Genomic DNA, 20,420 nt, shown 5'->3' on the forward strand with positions numbered 1-20,420 from the left:
GGGTGAAAAAATGCCAAAATGAGTTGAAATCGACGATGAAATCCGGAGTAAACGCACAAATGATGATGTTGGATGCAAGATTTTGAAGAAATTTTGTGTTTGGAATGAGAAATTTTCGAGCAAAAATGAGTATGGGTCGGAGAGAAGAGGAGAGAGTTTGTGAAAATTTTGAAAATGAGGTGTTTTGAGCCAAATCGGGGTTATTAAAACGCGTAGGCGCGCCGCGCCACTTATCAAGCGCGCCGCGCCAATGTCCAGAAAAGCAAAGGCGCGCCGCGCCCTTGAGCGCGCCTCAACGCGCCTGCTCTCGGTAAGTTTTTTTCCTTTAGGCGCGGCGCGCCACTTGTCAAGCGCGCCGCGCCCTGAAGCTTTTTTTTTTTTTTTTTTTTTTTTTTTTTTTGAAATACAAAAAAAAAGAACAAAATAAAAACTAAGAAAGAAAACTTCACACAGAATATTTAAAGAAAATAAAATTGAAGAAAATCAAATGAAAATTCAATGAAAGAAATTTGTGGGTTGCCTCCCATAAGCGCTTAATTTAACGTCTAGAGCTCGACGGGGTACCGTTTTGATGTTCATCATTCGGGATCGAGGAGAGTGACTACCCGCTCACTCTCGAATACTCCACCGTAGTAAGGCTTCACACGTTGTCCATTCACTTTGAATACCGATCCATTTGCGGCCTTGAGTTCCACCGAGCCGTACGGGAACACTTGAGTGACTTCGAACGGTCCGGACCATCGAGATTTCAGCTTCCCGGGAAAGAGTTTCAACCTAGAGTTGAAGAGAAGAACTCGTTGACCCACTACGAACTCCTTGCGCACGATATGTTTGTCATGCCACGCCTTGGTCTTTTCTTTGTAGATCTTTGCGTTCTCATACGCATCGGTTCTTAGCTCGTCAAGGGCGTTGAGGTGAAGGAGTCGTTGTTGTCCCGCCGCTTGGTAGTCGAAGTTTAGCTTTTTCATCGCCCACAAGGCCTTGTGCTCAAGCTCAACCGGTAAGTGACAAGCTTTTCCATAAACAAGTCGATACGGAGACATACCTAAGGGCGTTTTGAATGCGGTTCGGTAAGCCCAAAGAGCGTCGTCGAGCTTGTTAGACCAATCTTTCAACGAACTACCCACCGTCTTTTCGAGAATTTGCTTGATTTCTCGATTCGACACTTCCGCTTGGCCATTGGCTTGAGGATGATAAGCCAACGCTTTCCGATGGGTAACGCTATACTTGGTGAGAAGCGCTTCAAATTGGCGGTTGCAAAAGTGAGACCCACCGTCGCTTATGATGGCTCGAGGGGTACCGAATCGAGAGAAGATGTTCTTCTTGAGGAAGTTTAGGACCGCTTTCCCGTCACTCATCGGTGTCGCTTTAGCTTCGACCCACTTCGTTACATAATCCACCGCGAGGAGGATATACTTGTTGTTGTAGGACGATGGAAATGGGCCCATGAAGTCGATCCCCCACACATCAAACGGCTCGATCTCTTGAACATTTGTCAATGGCATCTCGTTTCGGTTGGAGATGTTTCCCGTCCGTTGACATCGATCGCACGCCATGATGAACTCTCGGCAATCCTTGAAGATCGACGGCCAATAAAAACCGCTTTGGAGAATCTTAGCCGCGGTGCGTGTCGGGCCGAAGTGCCCTCCACATTCCAACTTGTGGCAATGCCTCATCACCGAGTCCATCTCATCTTCCGGAACACACCGACGAATGATTTGATCCGCACATTGCCGATAGAGAATCGGCTCTTCCCAATAGTACCTTCGAACATCCGAGAGAAACTTCTTCTTTTGGTACGACTTGAGGTCTTCCGGAATCACCTCGCCGACTAAATAGTTGACATAGTCGGCATACCATGGTAGTGCGACTCCTTGAACCGCCATGAGTTTCTCGTCGGGGAATAAGTCGTCAATGGGCTTGGCACGATCATGGACGTGCTCAAAGGTCTCGAGACGCGAGAGATGGTCGGCTACCAAATTCTCCGTTCCTTTCTTGTCCTTGACCTCCACATCAAATTCTTGAAGCAAGAGAACCCACCGAATAAGCCGAGGCTTGGCATCTTTCTTCGTCATTAAATATCGTATCGCGGCGTGATCGGTGTAGACTACCACCTTGTTTCCGATGACGTACGGCCGGAACTTGTCGAAGGCAAACACCACGGCTAAGAGCTCCTTTTCGGTGGTGGTGTAGTTGAGTTGAGCTTCGTTGAGAGTTCGGCTTGCGTAGTAGATGGTGCGGAAGACCTTGTCCTTCCTTTGACCGAGAACAGCTCCAACCGCGAAGTCACTCGCGTCACACATCAACTCAAAAGGCAAGTCCCAATTCGGGGCGGTGATGATCGGGGCCGTGCTTAACATCTTCTTTAGAGTGTTGAAAGCTTCCAAACACTCCAAAGTGAAAACAAACTTCGCGTCCTTCTCGAGCAAGCCACAAAGAGGCTTAGTGATCTTTGAAAAATCTTTGATGAAGCGCCTATAGAAACCCGCATGGCCGAGAAAGCTTCGGACTCCCTTCACCGATATTGGAGGAGGTAACTTAGAAATCGTCTCTATCTTTGCTCGGTCAACCTCCAATCCTTTCGCCGAGATTCGATGACCCAACACAATGCCTTCTTTCACCATAAAGTGACACTTCTCCCAATTTAGCACAAGGTTGGTCTCAACACACCTCGAAAGCACCATGGACAAATGTTCAAGGTATTGGTCAAAGTCGGAACCAAACACCGAGAAATCGTCCATGAATACCTCGATGGTACGCTCCACCATGTCGGAGAAGATCGCCATCATGCACCGTTGGAAAGTCGCCGGTGCGTTGCATAGCCCAAATGGCATTCTCCGGAAAGCAAACGTGCCGTAGGGACACGTGAAAGTGGTCTTCTCTTGATCTTCGGGGGCGATGGCGATTTGATTATACCCGGAATAGCCGTCGAGGAAGCAATAGTAGTTGTGGCCGGCGAGACGGTCGAGCATTTGATCAATGAATGGCAACGGAAAATGGTCTTTCCGAGTTGCGTTGTTGAGCTTTCGGTAGTCCATGCAAATGCGGTGACCGGTCACCGTTCGAGTCGGAATGAGCTCGTTGTTGGCGTTCTTCACCACCGTTATGCCTCCTTTCTTCGGCACACATTGAACCGGGCTCACCCAAGGGCTATCGGAGATGGCGTAAATGACTCCGGCGTCGAGCCACTTCAAAATCTCCTTTCTCACCACTTCCTTCATCGCCGGGTTGAGTCGTCTTTGATGCTCGATCGAGGGGCGGTGGTCGTCTTCCATGAGGATTCGGTGCGTGCAATAGGATGAACTAATGCCTTTGATGTCGGACAAAGTCCATCCTAAAGCGGTCTTGTGTCTCCGCAACACCTCCAAGATTTTCTCTTCCTCCATTTTGCTCAAGTGAGCGGAAATGATCACCGGGAGTGTGGACTCGTCTCCTAGGTAGGAATATCGGAGGTGCGATGGCAACTCCTTGAGCTCTAGCTCGGGTGGCTTCTCGATGGATGGAAGGACTCGTGGTGGTCTCTCTCCCAAACTTTCAAAATACTTCTTTCGGTTTGGCTCAAAGCTATCCATGTAATTTGCTTCACCTAAAGCTTCACATCTCAACAACTCATTAGCAAAATCCATTGAGTTTAGAAGACATACCTCGAGTGAGTCGGTGGATTGGTGAGCATAATCGTTGATGATGGCGTTGCACATATCGACTCGGAACACGTCATCGCTAGCTCTCGAATACTTCACCGAGTCGAAGACGTTGAAATGAGCTTCTTCGCCATTGACCCGCAACTTCAATTCTCCTTTTTGCACATCGATGAGCGCACCGGCGGTCGCTAAGAAAGGTCTCCCCAAAATGATCGGAATGTTCCGATCTTCCTCCATGTCGAGCACAACAAAATCCGCGGGGAGGATGAACTTATCAACCTTGACGAGTACATCTTCAATCACTCCACGAGGATACTTGATTGACCGGTCCGCCATTTGAAGCGTGATGCGAGTCGGTTTGATTTCTCCGATTCCAAGCTTGAGGAAGATTGAGTACGGCATCAAGTTGATGCTAGCTCCCAAGTCACATAACGCCCTCCCAAGATTCGAGCCTCCAATATCACAAGGAACGGTGAAGCTCCCCGGATCTTTCAACTTCGTGGGTAGCCTCCGTTGGATAATCGCACTACACTCCTCGGTGAGAGCTATAGTATCGCACTCTTCGCTTATCCGTCTCTTGTGGGAAATGATCTCCTTTAGGAATTTCGCGTATTTCGGCATTTGCTCTATCGCATCGGCAAATGGTATATTGATCTCTAGTTTCTTGAAGATGTCAAGAAACTTACCAAATTGCTTGTCGATGTTGTTTTTCTTGAGGCGTTGAGGGAACGGGACTTGAACGGGAACCTTGGTGGTTGGTGGAGCAATCGGAAGTCGCGTCGGTGAAGCTTGATCCGTCGGTGAAGACTCGTCTACATGCCCCTTTCCTTTCTTTTTCTCTTGGCTCTCGGTCGAGTTGTCAACCACATTACCACTTCTCAAAGTGATGGCGTTACATTGTGATCGGGGGTTGACATCGGTATTGCTTGGAAGGGACCCTTGCGGTCTCTCGCTCATGGCTTTAGCGAAGTGACCCATTTGAACTTCAAGAGTTCTTATTTGGGCCGAGTTGCTTTTGAGGACCGCTTCTTGGCGTTCGAGTGCGGCCGTGGTGTTCGTCATGAACTTGGTGTTTTCAATTGCCATTTGGGCAATTAAATCTTCAAGATTTGGTCTCTTGTCTTGAGGAGGAGGATTATTCCGGTATTGTGAGCTCCCATGGTGTTGTTGATGTTGTTGTTGAGGCGGTGGGTGTTGATGTTGTTGATGATGTGGTGGAAGGTATGGTTGTTGGTGTTGAGGTGGAGCCGGTTGCATCGTCACTTGGTCTTGAGGATTTCTCCATGAGAAGTTTGGATGATTGTTCCTCGCTCCCGTGTAATAATTCCCCGAGTTTTGGTACGTGGGACGATTGTTGTGGTTTCCCACAAACTTGGACTCCTCTATCTCGCCACATTCGTCCGTCGGATGAGGACCCGCACACAAACCACACTTGTGGTGAGATGTTCCCACCGCCTTCACCGCTTCTTTTCCGTGGACGGTCTTTGCGAGTTTGGCTACCTCAATTGTCAACGATTTGAGGAGCTCCATCTCCGGAGTTATCGGTTCTCTCGCGGCAATTCTCCTCTCGACCGGGCATTGATCGTTCACTTGGGCCATCTTCTCGAGTAGTGCAAATGCATCGGTGGTGGTGTTGTCGAGAAGTGAGCCTCCCGATGCGGTGTTGACTCGGTCTTGCGTCGAGGCCATAAGCCCGCTATAGAAGATTTGGAGTTGCACCCACTCCGCAATACCGTGGCCCGGACACTTCCGAATCATGTCCTTGAAGCGAGCCCACGCTTCGTAAAGGGACTCTCCGTCGTATTGTCCAAAGTTATGGATTTCGTTTCTCCTCCGGGTCATCTTCTCAAAAGTGAAGAATCGTGAGATGAACTTCGAGCATAAGTCATCCCATGTGGTGATCGAACCCGGAGCAAGAGAGGATAACCACCCATGTGCGCGGTCTCGGATGGAGAACGGGAAGAGTCGTAGACACACGGCCTCCTTGGATAAGTGAGGGAGATTGAACGTGTTGCAAATCCGCAAGAAGTTGTTGATGTGGTCTTGCGGATCTTCGGAGGGGGAACCGGCAAATTGGTTGTTTTGCACCATGTGGATGATCGAGGTTTTAATCTCGAAGTTTGGGTTCCCTTCCATCTCCGGAATTCGTATTGCCGATTGGTGCTCGTCGAAAGTAGGTTGACCATAGTCGAGTATGGTCCTTCGTTCTTCTCCATGTTCCGCGTTTCGACGAGCATGATGTTGTGCTTCATTGCCTCCTTCCATGGCGGCTCGCCTTGCCTCCGCTCGGTTCCGTCGGCAAGTCCGTTCGATCTCGTGATTGATAGGAATGAGCGGAGGGTTACGTCGTCGCATACACCTTTAAAACATAAGAGGCACACAATAAGCACAAGAATAACAAACAAACTCAAAAATTAAACTAGATAATTCAATCAAAAATAGAACCGAAGTCCCCGGCAACGGCGCCAAAAACTTGATGGGAATTTTCTTAACTAAAGAAAAATTCTACACGACGCAAGCGAACGTGTCGTCAAGTAATAAAGTGCAAAAGCACGGATATCGATCCCACAAGGACTCTAGACTATTTCCGAAGCAAACTCACTAGCTTTCTTTTTCGAGTTATGGAAAATGAAAAATGGGGGGTTTTTGATTGTTTTGAGAACAAGATGAAATGTAAACAAAAGTGAAAACACTATTTAAACACAAGTTAAAAGGAAGGGGCGCGATTTCGTTATTTCATCGAGTCGGTCGGTCTTGGTACGATTCTAAGCTCGGGTTTAGAGTTGTAAAATTTAGTCTCAATCCCTCTTAAAACATTCACTAATCTCTCTCGAGTCTTTAGGAATCTAGTTACGTGTCGAACTTACACCTCTCGGTTTGGGTCCTACTAAAACACAAAACCGCATTTAGCCCGGGATTTCAATCAACTACATCTACCCCCTAGTCTTTCTATAGCTCTAGGAAGGTTAATGATGGGACGGGTAGAGCTCACTCGTTTATTACCTCTCGGTTTCTAAACTCGTCTAAGGTTCACTAATTAGTTAGCTACTCTAATTAGCGTTAACACACAACCCATACCCATAATATTTCACTCTCAACCCAACCATGAAGCACAAAATCTAATCTAAAGGTTTGACCAACCAACTCAACTACTCAACTACATCGCACCCCAAATCTATTTAGCTACTCATAATTAAGAATAAACAAAGTAAAATTGAAATAAGTAAAAGAAACAAAACAATAAAGAAACAAGACATTGAATGCTAATCTCAACAACCAAACAAAGCTTTCATTAACTCAAGCACTACTTCAATATTCCACTAAGATAAAACAATAAAGTAATCACAATACTCAATGCTCAATAGATAAAAATAATCAACAAAACTCAATAGAATGCTTGAAAGCTTAAAATATGTTCAACAAAGCATTAAGTGGAGTAAATAAGTAAATAACAACAAATAAAAGAGATAGAGTTAAGGATGAACAAATGGAGATGATGAGGATGATGGAGGTTGTCACTTCTCCCTCTTCTTCTTCACTTCCAAGCTCAAGAACAAAAATGAGTGTCAACCCTAGCTTTCTCTCTCTCACTTTCTCTCTCAAGGTTTCAAAACAAAAACTAAAGTGTTCTATGCTAAAGCCTCCTCTTTTTTTCTTTGAATAAGTGTATATGAGGGTTTAGAAGAGGTTTTCGGAGCAAATATGGACCCTTGGATGAGATCCAAGGGCCAGAAATGATTTAAAAGACGAGCTCCAAGAATTCTGAAAAAGCACCTGGCGCGGCGCGCCACATAACAGGCGCGCCGCGCCACTCTTGAATTTCTGAAGGCGCGCCGCGCCTCTCTTGCGCGTTGGCCGCTCGAGCTCTCGGGTGAAAATTTGGTCACCAGGGGCGCGGCGCGCCATTAAATAGGCGCGGCGCGCCAGCCTTGAGAAGCTGACTTCTTGTTGACCTCCGTTGACTTTTGTTGACTTGACTTCAAATGACCATAACTTGCTCGATTTAGCTCCGATTCAGCCCGTTTTCGCACCACTACCTTCTCATACTCTCTCAAACCTGAAAATGCAATGAAAACTACAAAATAATATCAAAAACATTAAGAACAAGCTTCGATTCTTATCTAAGAGTCATAGATAAGTGTGAATGAATCTCACTTATCAGATAGAACATGAAAATCATACCTGAAAAGCATGCATGAATCCTAAAAACGTATATGTCTTCTCCTTATTTTTTGAGTTTTCTTCTAGTTTTGCCTTTACGTCCTTCCTAAGAGCTGCCAATGTGCACTTATACGATTCAACACCCCAATCGAATCGATCGAACACTTCAATATCATCAACTAGCCCAACGATCCAATCTTCAATCGGAGTCTTTTTCTCATACCCGAATAAGACACCAGTCAAAAATAAAAGAAGAGCGGTCTTAACCTTGTCGTAGTTAATATTCTTGGTTCTCACGGATTTTTTCTCGAGTTCACACACCAAATTATCAATGTTGATTTTTTTCCTACCAAAAAACTCGGTCGCAAGGCATACATTCTGAGATGCTTCATCTTTGATTTTCTCTCTATCTGAAACATGAGTGAAGTTGAGCCCCGTAATCATTTGATAGTCTTCCATTGAAAATCTCATTGGTGTTGAATTAACCATCATCCACATTTCATTTTTCTTCTTTGTCTGAATCTGACGAAGAACAAAGTTCCACATCATTTGACTCGAGTGTTGGTATTGTTTAGGAAAAGTGAGAAGATGGCCGAATTGCGTCTTCTTGAGAATCTCAAACTCATTCCTGATCAAACCTTTCTTGATAAGTTTGTAATACTCATCAAAATTACTTCTTATAGTGATCTTCATCGGGAAATATTCGTCCTCTTTAAGAACTGGCTTCAATGGTTCTAAATCTTTGATCTGAAAAAAACGTAAGAACAGTAGTAAACAAGTTATAATTATTATTTTTCTTAATTTTGCTTTAGTCGGATAGAATAAAAACTATAATTCTATTAATATTGTTTACTCTACAGAGCTGTAGACTGGAGCAAAATATGCTCTACTGAGCAGTAGAGTAGCATTTTATTGCAATAAATTAAGTGTTTTTACCTGAATGATCCGATCATTTGACGACTCTTCATCGTCATCACTTTCATGTTCTTCTTCCTCTGATGCATTCGAACCATCATCATTTCCGTTATCTTCTTCGTACGTGTACTCCACACTCTCTTCGTCCGTAGACTCTTCGTGATTATCTTCATTTTCTTCTTGTTGTTTTTTCGCTTCTATAATGGATTGGCGAAAACTCGAACTCATTGGGTACCTAAATATAAAACCAATACACAACCACTTAAAACTCACCGGTGACTTCATTCGAAATTCTTCAAAATATGTACTTTTCTCATTCAACAGCTTAACCACTGAGTTCAGAAACAAACACCCAACAAACATACAACACCGGGGTCAAAAGTTTTCTTTCAATTTCAAAGTAAAATCCATCTATATGACTTCCAAAAAAAATTTAGCCACAATGCTGATGTTTGCTTTCTTCTATAGCTTTTCTTTTCAGAGCTTGGTTGTGTTTATTTTTCTTTCTCTTTGTTTATTACTATTGGGAACCATCTATACAATACATTAGAAGCTCTTTGGTTAGAGGCATGCTATGCATTTATTCAATGTTGACTGATGTACTTTCAATACTCTATAGGTTAGCATGACTTTAAATGTCTCAGCCGACCTTCAGTCATTGTTCACGTGGAACAAAAAGCAGGTATACAAGTTAAATTAACAACTTTATCTTTGTTATTATTATGTTTTTCATACATTATAAAATCACTCATAGGAACCGGGAAAATTTATTGGCGTAGAAACAGGATAAACACAATATAAACATAAGCTTTCGAAAGGTTTGTTCTCATCTGGTGGGAATGACCCAGCCATGACAGAGCAAGAAGCCCAGGCAGATCTTTGGGGTCACCGAGGAAACCGCCTGGGAAGAGGTTTTGAAGGTTTGATACCCGAACTCTGCAACTATTCTAACACTTTGTGTATTTTTTTATTTTTTATTTTTTCAAAAAATTTATAAATGTTTCCCTGGGTCGTCTCGTGTGTGCAGAAATACAATACATTAAAAGGACTCGGATTTTACCTCGGTTCTCCGCGCTTGAGTTTTCGTCGGACTGTACCTCGCCGCCCTCGTCCTCCGTGCCGCCGGTGTCTCTCTCTCTCTGCTCACTCTCGCTCTGCCTCTCACTCAGCCCACGCCTCTCTTTCTCTCTCTATTGCCGAAAGTTTTTTTCTCTCCCGGTTATACTGGTCGGATGGTCTCTCTTCTCTCTTGTTCCTTTGTTGTGCTAGGTCTCTTGGGGTCTCTCTCTTAGGTGATAGACGCGGGAAGAAGAAGAGAAGGAGCTTTGGGTTCTCAGATTTCAAGTTTTCTATTCTTTTTAATTAAAAAAAATAAGGTTAAAATGATGGGTATATAAGTAATTTTGATGTTTTGGGCTGAAAAAATAAATGAAAAAGAAAATAAAAAAGAGAAGAGGGTATAGAATTAAAACTGACTTTTTATAAATGCATTTAGCTAATTTTCTCTTATATATAGGCTTCGTGCATAGCTCATGAATCAAACAAATCCATATATATCAAAAGGATCGTTTCAATGTAGATATCTTTATCATAATTTGAAATATAGTTATAACGAGTTACTTCAGTAAGTCCCTAGTGATAACCTTAAGTCAAAACTTTTTTTTGTAGTAAGATATAACCAGGAAATTGACTGAATTGCTCCTTATTTTAGAGTCATAGACTTTTATGCCTCTTTTGATTTTTTTTTCTTCCAAATATGCCTCAATATGTAGTACCAATAATAGTTACCAACGCGAAACTATGTCAACTTATTGTTTTTAACACGATTTTTAATGCTTAAAACACTTACTCATATATAAAAATCTAAAATTTATCAAACACATCTAAAATATCCATCATTATATTATGATGTCATAATAAACAAAAAAAAAAAGGAAATCATTCGGATTTATTTCATTATTATTGAAAAAATAATAAATTTTAACAATAACATATACTGTAAATAGAGGTATCGAGTGAAGTAACTGTAGTAGCAAAACTAGTAACCAAATGTATCTGACAAATGTAACTATATCTATAACATAGATAATAAAGAGGAACTCACTCCCCTCTTTCATTCTGGGGCCGCCACGTGGCGTCTCCAGAAGGTGACACGTGACGATTTTTTTTTTTCCCCTGCCTTTTAGGTTTTTTTTTCTTTGTCTTTTCCGGTTGTTTTTTTTTTCTTTTTGTCTTTGCCTTTTTGGGGGTTTTTTTTTCCAATCTATTTTGGTAAAAAAAAAATTATGTATATTGTTTTTTTTTCTCCCTCTCTCATCAATATATTTTGTATAATTTTTTATTTATTTTATAATCATAATTATTGATGCTATATTATACTATATCAATAACATACATTATTTTGAGTGTATATCAGTTTTGTATTTTCTTTATTAGATTCTCTTTCTTTTTCTCTTTGATATTTATTTCCCTTCACCATATATGTGTCTCCATATTTCATTGGTTCTTTTTTTTTTATAGTTTTTTTCCAATCTATTTTGTAATTTTTTTATATATATATATTTTTTTTTCCTCCCTCTTTCATCAATATATTTTGTGTAATTTTTTTATGTATTTTATAATCATAATTACTAATGCTATATTATACTATGGCCCCGTTTGACATAGCTTTGTTTTTTAAAAAAGTGTTTTTATAAAAAACTGTTTTTTTTTCAAAAAATGACAAAGTGTTTGGTAAATGGTTTATAAAACAGTTGTTGCTGGTAACAAAAACTGATTTAGCGTTTGGTAAAATAAATATATTATAGTAAAAAAACTAAAATAGACATGTTCTTAATAATTAAATAATAATTATTGATATGCTTATTTATATACATATATATATATAAATAATATTTTGTACGATGATATTACAGTAATTTATATAGCAAACTTAAAAACACTTTTTCTAAAAGTTAAGAATCCTAGCTTTTCTATCTCATGTACAAAATCTAAAAACGTTTTTGAAATTTTTTGTAAAAACAGTTTTGCCAATCACCGGATAAACAGTTTTGTTTTTTCTAAAAACAAAAACAAGGCTTTTTAATCTCAACCAAACGTAGCCTATATCAATAACATACATTATTTTGAGTGTATGTTAGTTTTATATTTTCTTTATTAGTTTCTCTTTGATATTTATTTTCCTTCACCTTATATGTGTCTCCATATTTCATTGGAAAGCGAACGAAAGTCTTATTTACCCATGAAAGTCTAATCAATGTACAAAATAAATTTTTTACATTTTATTATTCGTTTATGATTTTTAAGGGTTTTTTCTTAATAGCCGGTTTCTTTGGTGCCCAATGTTTACGAATCTTGATAACACAAATTAACCTCTACAAATTGTACTTGTTATTATCATTTATAATATGCTAAAATCATTCGCGCGTAGCGCGATGCTAAAAAACTAGTAATTCTATAAGTAACGAGGTATCAAATTTGCTTAAAAAAAAATTTATAAGTTTTAACAGTACCAAAGCTCGTAACTGGAGGTATCATTCGAAGTTACTGAAGTTTTGAAAGTAACAAAAATTGTAATCGAAAGCATAACAAAATGTAATTGTATACTAAATTCTGCGATGAGAGACTCGTAAGGCGATTCTCACAAAATCTCACCGGAGCTCTCGACGGCGAAGCGTTGACCGACCTTGACAAGCTCCGAGTTCTGAGCCTCAAAGGAAACTCGATTTCCAGCAGAATCCCCGACCTCTCCGGCCTCGTCAACCTCAATTTCTCTTCCTCGATGAGAACGATTTCTTCGGCAAGTTTCCCAGCTCGATATCGAAGCTTCGCCGCCTGAAGGTCGTTGTCATGCGGAGAACACGGTCTCCGCCGAGATTCCGCCTTCGCTACTCAAGCTCCACCGACTATACGTCTTGGATCTCCACAGAAACAGGCTCTCCGGAGATATTCTGCCGCTCAACCAGACGAGCCTCAAGTTTCTGAACCTCTATGAGAACCAGTTGCAACTCTTCGGCGAGATCCCCGCCATCGCCGTCGTGGTTCGGTTCAGTGCCGTCGTGGGCAACCTCATCGAAATCTCTTGCCGCAGCTTCACATCATCTGAGTGACCCGCTGGCGAGCCGAATTCGGCGAGAAAGTCGCGAAACCGTAAGAAGCTGGCTTGGATCATCGGAATCCTAGGCGGTGTAGCGATCCTCGCTGCATTACTACTTCTATTGATTTTTCTCTGCCGCCGTCGTTCTCGCCGAAAAGAACAATTTTGGGTGAGAGTAAAGGTAAAGTTATTGGACGGTCGACGACAGACTGAACAAAAAGTTGCGGAAGCTAGGAGAGAGAGTTTTAAATTTAGGCATGAGTCAGAATAAAACTTAAATGGGGCATAAAAGTCCAATTCAACGAAAAGTGGGACAATTGGCGTGTTTGGCACAGCTTTTTTAAGCCTGTTTTTGCTGTTAGCAAAAACCAAAATGCAATCTTACTGTTTGGTAAAACAGTTTTTAGAAAAAATTTCAAAAACGATTTTAAAAATTGTACATGAGTCACAAAAGCTACGAATCTTAGCTTTTAGAAAAAACGTTTTTGTATTTGATATAAAATTACTTTAATATCCTCACGTGATTATCCATAAGACTGTTAAATATTTGTTTTATGTCTATTTTAGTCTTTTTACTATAATATATTTATTTTACCAAACACAAAATCAGTTTTTGTTACCAGCAACAACTGTTTTATAAACAGCTTACCAAACACCTGTCAGTTTAAAAAAAAAAACAGCTAAAAGCGTTTTTTTTTTTAAACAAAACTATGCCAAACGATGCCAATATATATCGTTTTGTCAAGATGTAGCCTCGTCGGTTTACGTAATATCATGTATAAGAATATAGTCGAGGCTTGTTGGGTCATCGATTATATTTGAAAGGATCGTTCCCTCTTAGGCTTAAGAAAGACTTAAGATGACCAAAAAGGTCTCCGGTAAAAAGGAAAAACCTAGGTAAATGACCTCTATTACCCCTATGAAATCCATTCTTACATGGTGATGGTCAACTATTTAACGTCATAGGTTTGGGTTGAGGATCAAATAACTTTATAATATTTTGAATGCCCTTATATGACATGGCCTAGAGTTTTACTTTAGGCTAAGTGGGTAAAGGTCCAAAGGATCGTTATTAAACAAAATAGACGAAGTTTTAAAAGATAAACAAAAGGCAAATTTTTTCTCTTAAAATTTGAGCGCGATTATATTTTTAAATAACCACAGTTAATTCAAAGTATACCACAAAAAAAAAAAATACGTCTTTGCCGGTGTCAAAATAATCGTCTCGTCAAATACTTCACATTGATACCAAATTAAGTAAAAATGGTGGTGTATATCATGAGTTGTGCATTTTCATAGAGGATGCAAAGAGAAATAAGACATTTATCTAATTTCTAAAAGTTGTGTACTCTAACTTTAGCACATATTGAAATTTCAATACGATTGTGTTAATTTCTTGTGGCATGGTTTTGTTTTGGCTAAACTGTTTGTTCAAAATATTGTGAACTAATTGTTCAAGGCTTCAGGGTTACTTCAGGCACACGTTCTTTTTCATTCGATCAAACTAAAATTTATTTGATGTTTAGTTCCGAGTTTAAAGGAGATATGATCATATTTAGTTACGTGATATGTGCAATACACGGAAGATTTGTTTCACGATTCCAACAAAACTCTCCTAGGGTTTTGATTATCGAATAACACTCTTAGTCTTTCACGCCGACTTAGTTCTCACTCCTTCATTATTTTGGTTCGTCATCGACTGTGAATGCAAGAGTTGTTGAATCTATGTGCAGGCACAAAGGATTGATCAAAGTGTGTGATTGTGTTTGAGCCCTTAACGGTTTTCGGAAGAGGACTGTGTGGAAGAGAGAGATATCTCTTACTTAAAAAGAGCTTGAATTGCAGTTCATCGAGAGATTAGGGAGACAACTACTTTTGCGGGAGTCTGGGAGTCAATTGTACCTTTATTTGTTTGTTGTAGTGAATTGATTTCTATCATTGGGCACACTGCCTCAACTAGATATTTTATCATCGAATTGAATAACTAATTTTCGGTGTTCCTCATCTCTTCTTTACTACGTACTTATTTTTGCTTGTTTGTGTTATCTTGCATATGATAGTAATTGTTCAGCTAATTATCCTGCAAATCTATTGTTCAGCTATTTCAGATTGTATCCAATATTCTTGTTTACTTTATCATCTAAACAGTTCTAGAACGGATTTTGATCATTCTTGAAGGACCCGTATTTTCTATACATTTGCTACAATTCCATTATCTCTCTACTAATCACAACTGTACCCATACTGCCTCCCAAAACACCTTTAACCAATCTCAAAATTTCATGCAGTTCGTCTCACAGATGAACTTCCATTTTCCTTATCACACATGAAAAAAGAATCGTTTTTTTCTCTTTCTTTTTTCGTTTTCCTTTATATCCCAAACAAATTGCAAAAAAAAAAAAAAAAAACGAAGTACAACAAAGCTGAATTTAGAAACAGTTATTTGAAAATGTTTTCCTTGTCAAAACTCCTCGTTATTGCGATATGGTACAGCCTAATTTTTGTTCTACTGATAACTCTCAACAGTCAAATATCTATCTTCTAGCCTTGATAATCTTGCCTCTTGAAGCTTTCTTCTCCATCTTTTCTCGCTTCCTGCGAGTCTTCTCATCCTCCGTACCCTCCTATTTCGCAAGAGACCCAAACATTACATCTAGTTATTTTATGAAAAACTAAAATAAAAAGTATACTATTGCCGCGAGACAAGCAAGGGAAAAAGAGCATTAAATTAGTCATCAATTTTACCTCTGAGCCAAAGGACATGAATCCCTTTATCAAATCAAAAGATTTGTACGCTCCGAAAGCCGGTATCTGTGTTCATTAGTATGTTAGCCATACAAAATCATGCAAACCTTTGCAAAGTAGAATTGGATTACCGGATGCGAGTTATGGGCAAGAAAGTAAACTTTGAATAGGGAAAAATCAAAACCTTTTTTTTTTTGTTAACCAGGTTAACCGTTTTTTCCTTCTTAAAAACATTTAATTTTTTTTTTTCCCTTTTTGGTTAACCTGATTTTTCCGATTAATTTTAGCCGAATGGTCAAAATGCCCACAAGCACTGAATACCACGCACAAGCTACATTAAGTATTCATTTTCTTGATATTTTCTCAAATACTTCCTGTCTTATTTTCCTTTCTCCAATTAAAAGGAAAAATAATAATGTTTAGTTTCAATTCATTTTTCTTGCAAAACTAAGGTCCAAACAGAGCTCTTCTGAAGTATTCTGTTATTTAAATTTTTAAAAGTGCATAATAACAATGAACATGTGAACTGATCTTACCACCAGATAAGTGTACCAAAATTTTCCAGAGATAATGGACGCTAGTTGGACAAAGCTTGTGATGTAGATCATATCATGTAAATACCTGGAAATTGAAAAATAAACCAGTAAAAAATGGTTTAATCAAGAGACTGAAAGAAAATCGAAACAGAAACATTCATGTGAGAGCTCGACCGTACTATTTGTGGAATATCAGATGTCAATCTATCGTGAGAAGAAACAACATTTTGCGACTAATCCCGACAATTTCGCTGAAAATAAAATCTGTACATGTACTTTTCAGAATTCAAGTTAACATCAAACAAGTCTCACTAACTAGTTTCCTAAAGCAAGTGGGTTTTTTCCCTAAAACATCATGAAGAAGGAGACTTCCTGTCTTCATTTTTAGTTTAGACCTTTAAGTCACGAAAATACAATATAAAATTTAAGTACGAGGAGCGTCGAAATTAATAAGAAAAAAATTACTGCAGAATCATATGAAACACTTATCTCTCCTTCGACAAAGGTTCTAACGCTAATAACTATACTATTTGCTTTCCTCTCTACAAGAGTCGCTAGTCAATTAATTAGATACCTTTTGCAACAATTCATTCAACTATAGTAGTTAGCAATTAGATTTATGGAGTTATCTATACTAAGCAAGCAGAAGCAGAACTGTAAAGTTCAATCCCGAGAACAAGAATAAACTATAAATATCCATTCTTCATCGTCATTGTTGTTCCTTCACAACTCTCGTTAATCATCATAAATAAATATTTCAAGCAACAAAATATGACAGACAAATGCCTAAATCTTTTACTTCTACACCAATGGCAACATAGAGCCGAGCCAAATAACTACAAAATCAGCTAATTTGGAGCGCAATAGGAACAAACCAAAGCAAGGTTTCAAAACACGAAACAAGACGTACCCACAAATCCCGGGAGTGCTCATATCGAACCCGCCATCGATGAGTTCGCCGTTATCAGTGTAAGTCGGTTTGGCCATCCGGGAAAGTTGTTTGTAAGGAAGTCCATAGGCCGCAGAAGTCAAGGCCAATCCGACCCAATGCTTCCATGTGAAACTTGAATAGAAAAATAGCATCCTTGCCAAGAAATAGATAGCCTGAACGAACCAGGGTCATTTAACTCAAAAATTGGACAGCTTCTCAACCAAGATCAGCACACAAGAGCTTATGAACATTTATTTTACACTACTACAAATTTTGCATGGTCGTAATTCAAAATAAAATTTTAAAAACAGAAGTAAGAAGGTCAATAATTTAACTATTGAAGAGAATGTTAAATTCTCGCGGAAATCAATCAATAATCGTCCTTTTCTGTTTCTGTGCAGATGCTTTGAATCTTAATCTAAGAGATCGACGAGAAACAAAAATTGAAAAAATAAAACTTGTATCGGGAGAACAGAAAAGCGCGTACATTAGATGCAATGATGAGACGGCGAAGATTCTTCATGTGATGAGCGTTCTCTTCCTTACGCTTCTTCGCACCCTGATTCGCCATCTCTCTCTCTCTCTCTCTCTGCAAATGAAAATGTTCGGACTGTGAAGAAAGGAAGAGAAAGAGGAAGACGATGCTGTGAAAAGTCGGGGATGCCCTATGATCTTTCGTGTTTTAATTTTTTTTTTAATCATTTTTGTATTATATACCAGCAAAAATACCCGCTCGGCGGGTTCCTTAATATATTTTAGGATGGGTTAGTTATTTAACTCAAAAACCCCTTCTATATTAAAATTATAACCCAATTATTAACATATTTAAGAAAATAGCCAATTTATTATAATAACATTTCAATATTTCAATAATACCCTTAAGGGTTGTTATTATTAACTGTCAGAGTAAATAATATTAATTGTCATTTCCGCCGTCTCCGGTGCCGGAATCGAAGTTTTCATCAAAGTTTCAAACGGCGAAATTTCAACTCTAGCTTCAGATCCGAACGCCTCCGTTAACTAGATAGCCTCCAACGTTAGTCTACGTCGAAAACGAGGTCTTGACATTCGGCGACGAAGCCCTCAAATCTTAGCTTCTTCTGGCGATTTCAAGACTGGACTTACGACCTTCAAACGGTCAGATCGGTGCAGTCACGGGACTCGCTGGCGTTCGAGATCGTTTTCGGAGGAGGATCGTCACCGTTAATCGAATTAACCTTCACAGTTAATCCGATTAACTATCACAGTTAATATGTAGAACTAGACTTGCGACTTTCGAATGGCCGGATCGGCGCAACGGCGAGACTCGCCGATGTTCGAAATCGTTTCGGAAGAGGTCCGTCACAGTTAATCAGATTAACTGTGACGAAAACCCTAAAATCTGAAATCGTCGCCAAAATCCGAACCAAATCCTGAAAGAATCGAAGGGAAGCTAAAGATGCAGAGCGACCTGGATTCCCTCACCGGTCGATTGGAGTCGAACCTCCACGAAGCCGACCGGGAACGACGGCGATTCGGCGGCGTGGACAAAGTGAGGTTCGCCGGAGAAGAACACGACGCGGGGCGGTGGGCAGCGATGGTGGAGAGCGACACCGTGCAGAGCGAGAACATCAAGAGACACCGGATTCGGTGAGTGTATTGCGATCTATAATCGAGGATTTATCACTCGTTCGGCGTCCATGGAGTTCGGGTCCAACGTCTAACATCCTTTGGTTTCACAGTGGCTGGAATTTTTTTGGTTTGGTAGTGATCGGTAGATCGAGAGATGACATTTTAGGCAAATTAATTTATTTTGGCTAATTGCTTAATAAAACACAAACTTTGGCTATTATTTTAAAAGATCTCTCATTAAGTGGCTACTTGTTAACAAATCTCTATATTTTATTGTTAATGAGTTATTAAATAATTGATAACATTATTTTTATGAAAAATTTGGGTTCCTTAATGTATTTTATAGTTAATGAGTGTTATCAAATAATTAATAACATTCTTTTTTATGAATATGACTTATTCAAAATAACACAATAAACTTTTAGACATATAAATTAATAATATAAGATTAGTTTTAGTTCATATTATATTTGTGACATGCCATATAAATACACCAAATAATCAAAATAAAAGTTGCACAAAAATAAAAAATTGTTTGTGGTGTTCAATCAAATATTTATAAAAGGTGAAACACTTATTTTGAAATTAATCATCTTTCAGTTTCTTTATTTTGTTGATTTCTTTGTCATTGCATAAAACAAAATTAAAGAAAACAAATTAATTTTGATAATTAGAATGCAAATGATAATTTTTTCATATAAAGTAGAAATATGAAATACCTGGATGAGACGCATTTTCGTGAATCGTTTGAGCTGCATAATGAGTACAAACATATATTAAGAACGTGTACATTATTAAAAAAAATTGCTTATAATATTTAAAAGTTATTACCGTTCAACATAGATTTCCGGATATGGAGTTTGTGAGAAGTTAAGATAAGATAAGTCGTCGTTGGAATCTGCGGTTGATACATCGGCAATGGTGTGGTATTTTAGCGTTATCGTCGACAACTACGAATGAAGTGACTTTCGCAAAATGTATCATCAAGTCATTTGGAATAACTTTATAATTAGCCTTACATATGTGGACTAAGAAATTTTTTATGTTGCCAATTTTAATTTTAGATGTGATAATGTTCGCATCTTAACCTTGTATTACAGAGTGTATCGCATTGTCCTAACAAACATTTAAAAACATGAAAAATTAGAAATATTTATGATTTATAAAACCTTAACATATTTATTAAAATTAGTAATTACATTATGTATTAAGTCAGATTAATATTTAATCATAATTTTCAACTACCAAACCCATTACCAAAGCCCAACGAATGAAAACAAAGAAAACTATGAGCCCAAATATAAAGCCCACATATGTTTAATAAGAAAATGTTATCAATAAGGGTTTCATTCTGTTTGTTTCCGCGCATAAGATCAGAAAGAAGAGAGAGAGAGAGAGAGAGAGAGAGAGAGAGAGAGAGAGAAGCTACCAGAAAAGAAGAGAAGAAAAAAAAAACAAAAAATTAGCTACGTAAACCACCTAAACAGTAGGAATTGTAAATTAGCCAACCTTTTGTAAATTCTCTGTAAATAGCCACGTTGCATACGTAGCAGCTTATTAACTGTTTTTTTTTTTTTTTTTTTTTTTTTTTTTTTACATTTTTGCTCTTATTAATTTCGGCCAACTGTTTTTAATTAGGCCGTTTTTTTTTTTAATTTGAATCAAATATTGAAACCGATTAGGAAATTTCTATTTGAATAACCTGCGATATTAAAAAAAATTTAGCCGCTTGTTTTAATTTGAATTAGCTTCTATTTTCGGAAATTAGCAATAAATTGAGTTCC

At 38.9% G+C, this 20,420-nt stretch overlaps 2 protein-coding genes and 1 pseudogene across 2 annotated transcripts; 1 reads left to right on the forward strand and 2 right to left on the reverse strand.

The window, feature by feature from the left end:
• Positions 1 to 578: 578 nt before the first annotated feature.
• Positions 579 to 8,273, reverse strand: LOC149395102 (uncharacterized). Its single transcript, XM_089614214.1, has 5 exons — positions 7,936 to 8,273; positions 5,069 to 6,000; positions 4,172 to 4,762; positions 1,688 to 3,268; positions 579 to 1,183 (listed from the first exon to the last, which is right to left on the reverse strand). The coding sequence occupies exons 1-5, from the start codon at positions 8,271 to 8,273 to the stop codon at positions 579 to 581; spliced, it is 4,047 nt and encodes a 1,348-aa protein (XP_089470340.1).
• A 1,829-nt stretch (positions 8,274 to 10,102) lies between these two features.
• LOC149395103 (putative inactive receptor kinase At5g67200) lies at positions 10,103 to 12,942 on the forward strand (annotated as a pseudogene).
• A 2,116-nt stretch (positions 12,943 to 15,058) lies between these two features.
• On the reverse strand, positions 15,059 to 17,728 carry LOC149395104 (transmembrane protein (DUF788)). Its single transcript, XM_089613987.1, has 5 exons — positions 17,513 to 17,728; positions 17,005 to 17,198; positions 16,095 to 16,179; positions 15,559 to 15,624; positions 15,059 to 15,437 (listed from the first exon to the last, which is right to left on the reverse strand). Exons 1-5 carry the CDS (start codon positions 17,594 to 17,596, stop codon positions 15,348 to 15,350), a joined length of 519 nt encoding a protein of 172 aa, XP_089470113.1. The 5' UTR covers positions 17,597 to 17,728; the 3' UTR covers positions 15,059 to 15,347.
• Positions 17,729 to 20,420: the final 2,692 nt, after the last annotated feature.

This window comes from Urtica dioica, chromosome 5 (assembly GCF_054948205.1).
Source record: "Urtica dioica subsp. dioica isolate 48M chromosome 5, U.dioica_male_clone48M_v1_H2, whole genome shotgun sequence".
Lineage (NCBI taxonomy): Eukaryota > Viridiplantae > Streptophyta > Magnoliopsida > Rosales > Urticaceae > Urtica > Urtica dioica.

Bases quoted from the DNA above. Each gene is read 5' to 3' on its own strand.
- LOC149395102 (XM_089614214.1), bottom strand. From the start codon at position 8,273: ATGAGATTTTCAATGGAAGACTATCAAATGATTACGGGGCTCAACTTC. The intron at 4,763-5,068 runs GTTTGTGTGCGG...CTCCTCCTCAAG, and splicing joins AACATCTCACCACAAGTGTG to ACAAGAGACCAAATCTTGAA. The intron at 3,269-4,171 runs GTAGTGCGATTA...TCCTCATGGAAG, and splicing joins TATAGCTCTCACCGAGGAGT to ACGACCACCGCCCCTCGATC.
- LOC149395104 (XM_089613987.1), bottom strand. From the start codon at position 17,596: ATGGCGAATCAGGGTGCGAAGAAGCGTAAGGAAGAGAACGCTCATCAC. The intron at 16,180-17,004 runs GTACGTCTTGTT...TTCAATTTCCAG, and splicing joins AGCACTCCCGGGATTTGTGG to GTATTTACATGATATGATCT. The intron at 15,625-16,094 runs GTAAGATCAGTT...TAATGAACACAG, and splicing joins TTTGGTACACTTATCTGGTG to ATACCGGCTTTCGGAGCGTA.